Source organism: Diorhabda carinulata, chromosome 6 (assembly GCF_026250575.1).
Source record: "Diorhabda carinulata isolate Delta chromosome 6, icDioCari1.1, whole genome shotgun sequence".
NCBI lineage: Eukaryota > Metazoa > Arthropoda > Insecta > Coleoptera > Chrysomelidae > Diorhabda > Diorhabda carinulata.
The window spans coordinates 1,111,020-1,121,109 of NC_079465.1; the positions used below are offsets into that span (position 1 = coordinate 1,111,020).

The 10,090-nt window shown below is 31.7% G+C and overlaps 1 protein-coding gene across 1 annotated transcript; it reads right to left on the reverse strand.

The window, feature by feature from the left end:
• Positions 1-2,200: 2,200 nt before the first annotated feature.
• LOC130895082 (uncharacterized) lies at positions 2,201-6,817 on the reverse strand. The gene is made up of 3 exons (XM_057802202.1): positions 6,336-6,817; positions 4,223-4,616; positions 2,201-3,919 (listed from the first exon to the last, which is right to left on the reverse strand). The coding sequence occupies exons 1-3, from the start codon at positions 6,764-6,766 to the stop codon at positions 3,650-3,652; spliced, it is 1,095 nt and encodes a 364-aa protein (XP_057658185.1). The 5' UTR covers positions 6,767-6,817; the 3' UTR covers positions 2,201-3,649.
• Between the last annotated feature and the right edge of the window lie 3,273 nt (positions 6,818-10,090).

A 10,090-nucleotide genomic window follows, 5' to 3' on the forward strand; every position in this document is an offset into this window, starting at 1 on the left:
TTACCCTCAAATAACTGGAAAATGGTACATTTTTCGAAAAAAAGTCATAGAATACTTTTTAAAGAGCTCAAAAAGACCTTTCAAATGACTACTGACAAAAGTCGTTTCGACTGGAATTTTCATGAGATATAGTGTAAAATAGTTAAAACTATATAAAAAAAATTGTACTAAAACTAATGTCATTTCATTGAAAATCAAAATTAAACTTTTTCCTTGTACCAAATACTTTATTCAGATGTTATTTACGACATCTGAAAGTTTGGCTGATTAGAAATGCATAATTTTGAAAAAAATGAGCATTAAATAATATTTTTTTTTTGATTTTTAAAAAAATTTTTTTCTCAATAACTATACGAGATACAAAAACAAATGAAGAATCAAATTAAAGCATTTTTTATGACGATTATTTTCCTTTTTTTATTTTTTTTTGTACTGAAAAAATTGACGGAGTTATAACCAAATTAATCCGTCACTATAATGTCACTACATCCACAGCCCTTTGACCCTTTATTAATAAAATGTGAAGGATCTCAAGCCCTTCTAACACACATAGACTTATAGCCCTTAAAATTACCTTTAAAATGGTATTTTGTAGGATGTGATAACTTCAAAATTAAAGGAGTTATATAAAAAATAAAATTTTGAAATTATTTTTTGTGAATTATAGGTTATGAAATTATGAAAAATTTTTTTCTGTTAATACTAAGTTGCCTATAGGTACATTTGAGAGTACCAAGAGGTGATATACTTATAATCTTGGTAAAGGGGTGGTTTTTAAGGGGTGTCAGGGTGTAAAGATTGAAAAATCATTTCGTGTTTTGAAAAATACTCTTGAATATCGAAATAAATCAAAATCAAAACATTAACAGTAATTTTTTTTTATTTTTTATCAAAGGGGTGGTTCTTAAGGGTTGACAGGGTGTAGACAATTAAAAATTACTTCAATTAGAGACAAGAAATAACAAAAAAAATGCAAAATCTAAAAGTTGCCAGTCATTACATTTATTTTTATTTTATTCTCCACAAATTTGGGGTAGTTTTCAAGGGTTGAATAATAAAAATCAATAACCAATTAAATTTTATTAAAATGCTATGAATTTTTCATAGTAAAAATGCAATTACAACGTTTCAAATCGTTATTTTCATCGAAAGGGTAGTTTTTAAGATTTTTAAGGGTTGATATTTCGAAATATATAAATTTTCTATTATAAAATATGTATTCTGCATAAACGAAAAACATTCGAATTGAAAAAAAGTAGGAAAAACTAAAATATTAGTTTTTTTTTCGATAAGGGGTGTTTTTCGCCCCTTAAAAACAAATTTCACGCCTTGCGACCACGTAGGAGGGTAACATGAACTAAATTATAAATTTTCACGAAAATCGGTAAAGAATTCGGATACGTATATAAATAGTTGAAATCCGATAAAAAAATTTTAGTACGGTCCTGCCTAATATTATAACGATAAAAGAACAGTAAACAATGAATTATGTTACCGTTCATCAATCAAGTTTTATCATCGTAAATAAACTCGTCGAAACGCCTTTTAAAAAATAATTATATACATCAACAACATCTATCTAAACGCGCGTCATAATTCATCTTTGAATAAACTTATTAATATAGTGCGTGAAGTTGTTTTATTTTTAACCAATTGAACAACCGTCAATACTTTGTTTTATCTGAAATGTCATAAAACTTCATAAACGTCATATGGATTTGACAAACGACAGCGTCATCCGTGTGTCATATAGATCGATGATTTAACAACTACAATGTCAGAAAAGAATCTAAAAGATTATTTATATAAACTTTATAATAATTATTCGTGCTACGCATGCGTAGTCATATGACCTGAATACCTCTTTTCATTGGCTTGGCGCGAACTTAAACGTCAACGCGGGCGCAATACGAGGTCAGGCTATTAAATAACGAGACTAGTTACGAAAAAAGGTTTCGCTTTTCAAACCGCTACAACAAACGTTTACTTTTTGAATATACCCCGTATTTATATATTGTAGATACTAGATTAACGTATAAAATTACAGTGTTTCTGTCAAAATTGATAAATAGATATTGTTGAAATGAGTTTCTGAGGAAGATAAAAATGTAAATACTAGTTAGTGATGTCATTTAATTTTTTTTTTCGAGTTATCTAAAGTACCTTTCGGTAGAAATAATGGTGAAAGCTCATCGACTTATTGGCAATAACATAAAACAAATTAAATAATTAATATGTTGTGTGTATACACAGTTAGAAAATTTAAAATTCAAATATTATTATTTATTACGATTCGACTCGTAACTATTAATTTGTTTGTGTTTGATTTTTATTTAAATTTCGGTATATCAATCATCAAACCGTTACTGTGACTGTTATTTTCGTTTTTTGTTTTTTATTTCATACACGACAACGTGCGAGTTTAATATAATTTATCTATGGAAAAAGAAGAATCGTTTTTAATCAAAATCTCATTATTCTGTAGATTAATTTTTGATGTACAACTTCAGTTGACGTTATTCATAACCTCAAAGTGAACTATTGCTTGACAACCAATTTAAAGTTATTAATATCATAAAGCAACTTATTAATTCAATGAAATATTTTGCAAATAATATCAATAATTATTATAAAAAAGTTATTTAGTGTGTAATATTGAGCGAATCTTCATGCTTCCCGACCCCATTCGGAATACAAAACGAATTAATTTTGAAGTTGTGCGTATACATACTTGTCATTGACCTTGCACACACGATGGCACTCTTGCTGATGCCATGGAACGAGTTTTTCATTTCATCTGATAAAAAAGAAACAAGAGCGTGCAATTTTAGAAATAAACTTGAAGGAAAAAAACACTAATAACAAAATTTAGACAATAAATTAACCGACAATAATAACTAATATAAAATTTGTTCGATATATTTAAGATCTATGATCTTATTATGACAGTTGACAGTTGAATTAATAGGTATGTGTTTGTGAATAGTTGTCAATTTATTGATCGAGATTTTTATACTTTAACATCGAGTTTAGTTAATTAAATTAAGTGAATACCACTCTAAGGCTCAGGTAGACTATTTTTACAAATATTAGGATAATTAAAATTAATAAACTGTTGCTCGATACCCCAAAATAAACGTCTATGTTTTGCTAGGTATGTTGACTGTTTTTTTCAAAATATTTCTCGTGAGTGCAACATAAAATTTTATTGATATTTGTTTCAAAATCGTTATAGGCGTCCCATAGGTCTGATAGGCTTGCATTTGCTTATAATCTAAATGGTATTTTTCACTTTAACAGTATCTATTGCATTTAAATTATATACGAGGGTATTAACAAAATTTATTATAGAAAACATTTCGTACTTTATCTTCAAATTTATTTCACGATTGTTAGGTTGCTTATATACAATAAAGGAACGTAATTATCTTTAAAAAAATGTGAATCATATACACTAGTAAACAAAAAATCGACAAATTTATAATTAACAGATACGTCAAACAATTTATTGTGTTTCCAATCGATTTTTCGTGATTCGACAAAGATTCGATTGTCTAATGTCACATTCGGTGTATTCGGCGCGTGGCGTGGAGTGGCGTGGCGTGTTGTTAGTCAATTTAATTCGTTTTGAGGTCCGATTTCGCGTAAATCAATTCAGCACCATATTGAATTGTATCAATACGATCAGATAGGTAATTATAGCCGAAAATATTGAAGATAAACTCGATTGGTTGACGTCGTAATAACCACAAGCCGAAAAAATCGGTTTCCATTCATCTATATACCCAACCAACAACATTAAATGTTCCTTATCTATATTTGATGAGGCGGTTTCGTGAACGAGATAACATGTTTTGATAAGAGAATATCCGGTTATTTCTACCGAATTACAAGACATCGTCAATATCACCAGGTATATCTGGAAAAAAATCAAATTCGTTACTATATAGTGACGTCATTTTGAATAAACTAGGTGCGGTGCCGTCTATCGGGTTGATTCGTGAATTTAAACCAAACGATATGTATACAAATCGGTGCAGCCGTTTAAAGATTCAGTGGTATATACGAGGACGGTTCCGGAAGTATATATCTTTGACCGTAGAGGAATTTTGTCGATTCCGGGGATAAATAATAATCCGATGCGCGTAAATCTGGCGAATAGGTTGGTAATTTCAACAACGAATGTACGGGGGGTTTAATAAAAAGTATTTTGTATACTTACAGCATAAATAATGGGCGCCGTGTAATTGATGCACCTGATTTCGGTGGGAATGGAATTTAGATCCAATGCCAATACGAAATAATACAATATCTTGATGACGCAAACTGTCAATCCCGAAAACAAGATACCCCCATACAGATAATTGATTTTCTCGACGATATTATGAGCTAATTTGACAGTTACGATCATTTTTCTTACTACGAGATAATATCCTGGTTTGGTAACCATGATTTTCAGGTATTTATCCATAAATTTATACCGGTTGTCCAACCAATGCGTCAAGGTTAAATAAAACGTGACGACAAATATCAAATACAACGTGCAGAATCCCCTGAGACCGAGTACGACGAAAAAATTATCGAACTGACTGTTTTGGAAAGTGAAATAGTATATGCTGGAAAAAAAATTGGTTAGTTTAGAAAAAACGTCTGGGTTTTTACTTCGAAATGGGTTAATTACGATTTCCAATTCGATTTTTGTCCCGGAAATACCTGACCTGACCTAGAGATGACCCCGAATCCCCTACGTAGTTTTATCTGATGTGGTTCCTCAATTCGTGGAATTTCCTGGACCTGCAGCTCCTCTCTTGGTGCTAAAGATGGTCTTAACAGACGGAGCCCGATCTTCAGTTTCGGGATTAGCGAATATTAGACCAAATTAGAGCAAAATCGAGACCAAAATGTCAGTTACAAACTTCAGGTTTACATGTATCTCAAAAACCTTGATATAAAAACAATGTTTCGTAATTTCCTGGACCTGCAGCTTCTCTCTTGGTGCTAAAGATGGTCTTAACAGACGGAGCTCGGTCTTCAGTTTCGGGATTAGCGAATATTAGACCAAATTAGAGCAAAATCGAGACCAAAATGTCAGTTACAAACTTCAGGTTTACATGTATCTCAAAAACCTTGATATAAAAACAATGTTTCGTAATTTCCTGGACCTGCAGCTTCTCTCTTGGTGCTAAAGATGGTCTTAACAGACGGAGCTCGGTCTTCAGTTTCGGGATTAGCGAATATTAGACCAAATTAGAGCAAAATCGAGACCAAAATGTCAGTTACAAACTTCAGGTTTACATGTATCACAAAAACCTTGATATAAGTACAATTTTTCGTAATTTCCTGGACCTGCAGCTTCTCTCTTGGTGCTAAAGATGGTCTTAACAGACGGAGCTCGGTCTTCAGTTTCGGGATTAGCGAATATTAGACCAAATTAGAGCAAAATCGAGACCAAAATGTCAGTTACAAACTTACAGGTTTACATGTATCACAAAAACCTTGATATAAGTACAATTTTTCGTAATTTCCTGGACCTGCAGCTTCTCTCTTGGTGCTAAAGATGGTCTTAACAGACGGAGCTCGGTCTTCAGTTTCGGGATTAGCGAATATTAGACCAAATTAGGGCAAAATCGAGACCAAAAGGTCAGTTACAAACTTCAGGTTTACATGTATCTCAAAAACCTTGATATAAGTACAATTTTTCGTAATTTCCTGGACCTGCAGCTTCTCTCTTGGTGCTAAAGATGGTCTTAACAGACGGAGCTCGGTCTTCAGTTTCGGGATTAGCGAATATTAGACCAAATTAGAGCAAAATCGAGACCAAAAGGTCAGTTACAAACTTCAGGTTTACATGTATCACAAAAACCTTGATATAAGTACAATTTTTCGTAATTTCCTGGACCTGCAGCTTCTCTCTTGGTGCTAAAGATGGTCTTAACAGACGGAGCTCGGTCTTCAGTTTCGGGATTAGCGAATATTAGACCAAATTAGAGCAAAATCGAGACCAAAATGTCAGTTACAAACTTCAGGTTTACATGTATCACAAAAACCTTGATATAAGTACAATTTTTCGTAATTTCCTGGACCTGCAGCTTCTCTCTTGGTGCTAAAGATGGTCTTAACAGACGGAGCTCGGTCTTCAGTTTCGGGATTAGCGAATATTAGACCAAATTAGAGCAAAATCGAGACCAAAATGTCAGTTACAAACTTCAGGTTTACATGTATCTCAAAAACCTTGATATGAGTCCAATCTTGAATCGTACAAGTTAAATTTAACAATTTCTCGTACTCTATAAGAAAATAGAGGCTCAAAACACCTTAATAAACTCGATAATTACCTGTAAATCGAATGGAATATAGTTAGAAATATGAAAATGATTCCAGTGGATAATTTCCGTATTTTTTCGATTTTGAAGTAGTCGCAAGTTTTCAAAATATTTTCAAAAGTGTGCATACTATCGAACAATTCGTCCCAATGTTTCCTTTTCCTCGCCATCAACGATACCATGAAATATTGAAGGAATAAAGCGTTCGAAATGGTAAGTACCAAAGTCATCCCTTTGAGCGTGGGGTTGTGGTCTCGGTAGTCAAAAATTCCAATTTTATACGAAAAATAAGACACCGCAGCGAAAATAACTGATAATACCAACGCTGTTAATTTGAAAAAATTCCCGTAGGAAAAAAAATTGGCGATTTTTATGTAATTTGTTAATAATTTGAAATCGTCGCTGATGGTCCCCGAGTTTAATCCCTTTTCCGATTTAAACATATCGAGAATCACCAAACTGGTTTTAACTTTCAAGCCGTTTATTCAATTACTGGTTTCATATCGATTATTTCATTAAATATTAATCGCGAAATCGATTCTAACTGATGGATTGTGTCACGCGAAATCATCCGTGTATTTCCATGGTTTGTTTTTTATCATTAAGGAGCTTTGCGGACAACGATAGTCGTAGAAAATTTTGTTGTTTCGAGGAACTTTTTGGTCTGTGACGGAAAGTTTTGGTTAAGGTTTTAGTTAAGTCAAAAATTTCATCATTGATCGAATAAGATGTATCGATTGCAGTAATTGCAATCGATTCGCGTTAAAAACTACCATCTAACCTCCCGGGAGCTGCTGAATCTATACCGAAAATAGATATAATATCAAATAAGTTTTTTGCAAATTGGAAACCTGCTCAGTATCAACTGTTTGATTAAATCCCAGCCATTGCCAAGAATTCTGAGTTTAACTGTTTAAAATTTTGATGTATTGTTCAATAATGTTTTTTTTGGTAATAAAAAATTAATAGAAATCATTTATTTTTTGAAAAAAAAACATTTCTAAAAACTAAAATACTAATAAACTGATTAAAATTTATTGAGGTGTGTGGTCAGCTTTATTATCAAAATATATAAATTAATTAATTAAAACAAAAATTATTCAATTGTATTACATTCGATTATCACTTGTTATAATTGAATAAAAAATCTACTTTGGTCACGTGTTTAATAATCTTAAATATACTGATGTACGTTTTCTATTAGTATGGGTGGCCATGGACTATTTATTTCAGATCGAATGTAATTTGTAATAGTACATTGGAAATGTTGATTTTTTGTCAAAAAATGTGTTTTTAACAATCAAAAATGAAAAGAACGAAAATAAAAACTTTCATCTAACTGAGATCTATAAAATTAGCCAGTTTTAATATCAAATAAATTAATTGATTCAACGAAAATTATTTAATTGCGTTAAATTCAAATTTCATTGGTTATTTTTGAGTCAAAAGTCATGATTAGTCACGTGTTTAATAATCTTCTATATACTATTGTCCCTATTCTATTAGTATGGGTGGCCATTGACTATTCCATACCGATTTTAGTTTAAAACTATTTAAAATTTTGATATATTGTTCAATAATGTTTTTTGACAATAAAACATATAAAGTATTTATAAAAATCATCCATTTCCATGATTTAGTTTTAGAAAAAAAAACATTTCGAAAAACCAAATTACTAGTAAACTGATTAAAATTTATTGAGGTGTGTGGCCAGCTTTATTATCAAAATATATAAATTAATTAATTAAAACAAAAATTATTCAATTGTATTACATTCGATTATCACTTGTTATAATTGAATCGAAAATCTACTTTGGTCAGGTGTTTAATAATCTTCAATATACTAATGTCCCTATTCTATTAGTATAGGCGACCATGGACTATTTATTTCAGATTGAGTGTAATTTGTAATAGTACATTGGAAATGTTGATTTTTTTGTCAAAAACTGTGTTTTTAACAATCAAAAATGAAAGGAACGAAAATAAAAACTTTCATCTAACTGAGATCTATAAAATTAACCAGTTTTACTATCGAATAAATTAATTAATTAAACAAAAATTACTTAATTGCGTTATATTCAAATTTCATTGGTTATTTTTGAGTCAAAAGTCAATATTAGTCACGTGTTTAATAATCTTCTATATACTATTGTCCCTATTCTATTAGTATAGACGGCCATGGACTATTTATTTCATATCGAATATAATTTGTAATAGTACATTGGAAATGTTGATTTTTTCGTTAAAAAATGTGTTTTTAACAATGAAAAATGGAAAGTTTCAACCCATATCAATAACTACCTTCTATTTGATCAAGTCCCAACCAAATCTTGAGTCTGTTAACATCTTCAACGAATACAACTCCCATAAACATGGGAGTTCCTGACCTACGTCACGGATTAAAGACATTAAGGACTATGGGGAATCCAGAACAACCGCACTGGACTTATCGAAGGTTTTTCATACGATTTAATCATACATCAACGATCCACCAAGACCGCAAACCTGGTACATTGTTCCATATTCCAAAAAAACAGCCCCAATTAACCCGGAAAACATCCAAATACGTACGGAAACATTCTAGATTGAAGGATTTTGAAATTTGGAATTTCCGTAACCATTTTACACCCTTAATTATTGAATTTTTCATTACAATGAAAAAAACTGAAACTTTTCGTGTTTATTTATACAAAAACTGACACGCAATTATCGATTACGAAATTTTTCACTACTCATTTTGTTAATATCGACGATTCAAAAATGAATCGACGAGAATTCACAAACAATTTCGAATTAGTTCTAAAAACAATGCGCGCGATTAGTTTTTTCGGTTTAGGACCGTTGGCGGGAAATTCAAAATTATTCGCGGCCATTTCGATATTTTCCACAACAGCAACCGGCGTCTACGTGCTCAAAACGAGATACCAAGACATGGGGCATCTGAGTCCCATTTTGGGTAAAATGGCGTTCGGACGTAGTCTTTTCGAAGTACTATTTTCGTTGTACTGTTTCGTTTATTGCCAATTTTCCGCGAAAAACCGCAAAAACCAACTTGTCGTCGCTATGCGTAAACTAGAAAGGAAAACGTCGTGTCCAGATGCGAAAATACCGGACGAATTCCGTTGGGTGCACGCCAAAATATTGTTCGTCGTTTCGTATTTTTCGGCTACTTACTTATTGGGTTTTTACGTATCGATAACGAGGAAACGATTCGAGATTATGGTACATTTCAGTACGCAAATAATCACCGTTATTTGTACTTTGCAACTTTTCGCTTATTATTTAGTCAGCGCCGATTGGTTGAGGAATAAATACGACGGCTACAATTCATTAACGATTGTTATGTGTCAAAAATCGTCTAATTTCGAAGACGCCTCCGGTAAAATCGTCAAAAACCTCGAAATAAGTAATAGAATTGTTAAATTGAACAACGAGTTGTTTGGCACATCGATATTCACCAGCAATTGTTTATTTATATATATAATTTTGCATATGTGTTTGTCGATTTTCGATGAACAAGTCGGCGATGATTTGGTATTGAATTTGGCCGTTTATACGTATCCAATTCCTTTCGTGGTGAGTTTCCATCTTATCCTAATTTGACACTTGACTTTGACATAAAGAAACGTCAAATTTATTATATATAAACACAGCTAGTCCTCCCACTACTCCCACAAACCTTTATACAACCTAAAAACACAACAAATGGATAAATAGAGTTTCCTAGACATTATTTTAAAGAAATACTGTAAATAAACCGCCTGCTA

Bases quoted from the DNA above. Each gene is read 5' to 3' on its own strand.
- LOC130895082 (XM_057802202.1), bottom strand. From the start codon at position 6,766: ATGTTTAAATCGGAAAAGGGATTAAACTCGGGGACCATCAGCGACGAT. The intron at 4,617-6,335 runs GTAATTATCGAG...TTTTTTTTCCAG, and splicing joins ATATTCCATTCGATTTACAG to CATATACTATTTCACTTTCC. The intron at 3,920-4,222 runs GTAAGTATACAA...ATTTTTTTCCAG, and splicing joins CGGCGCCCATTATTTATGCT to ATATACCTGGTGATATTGAC.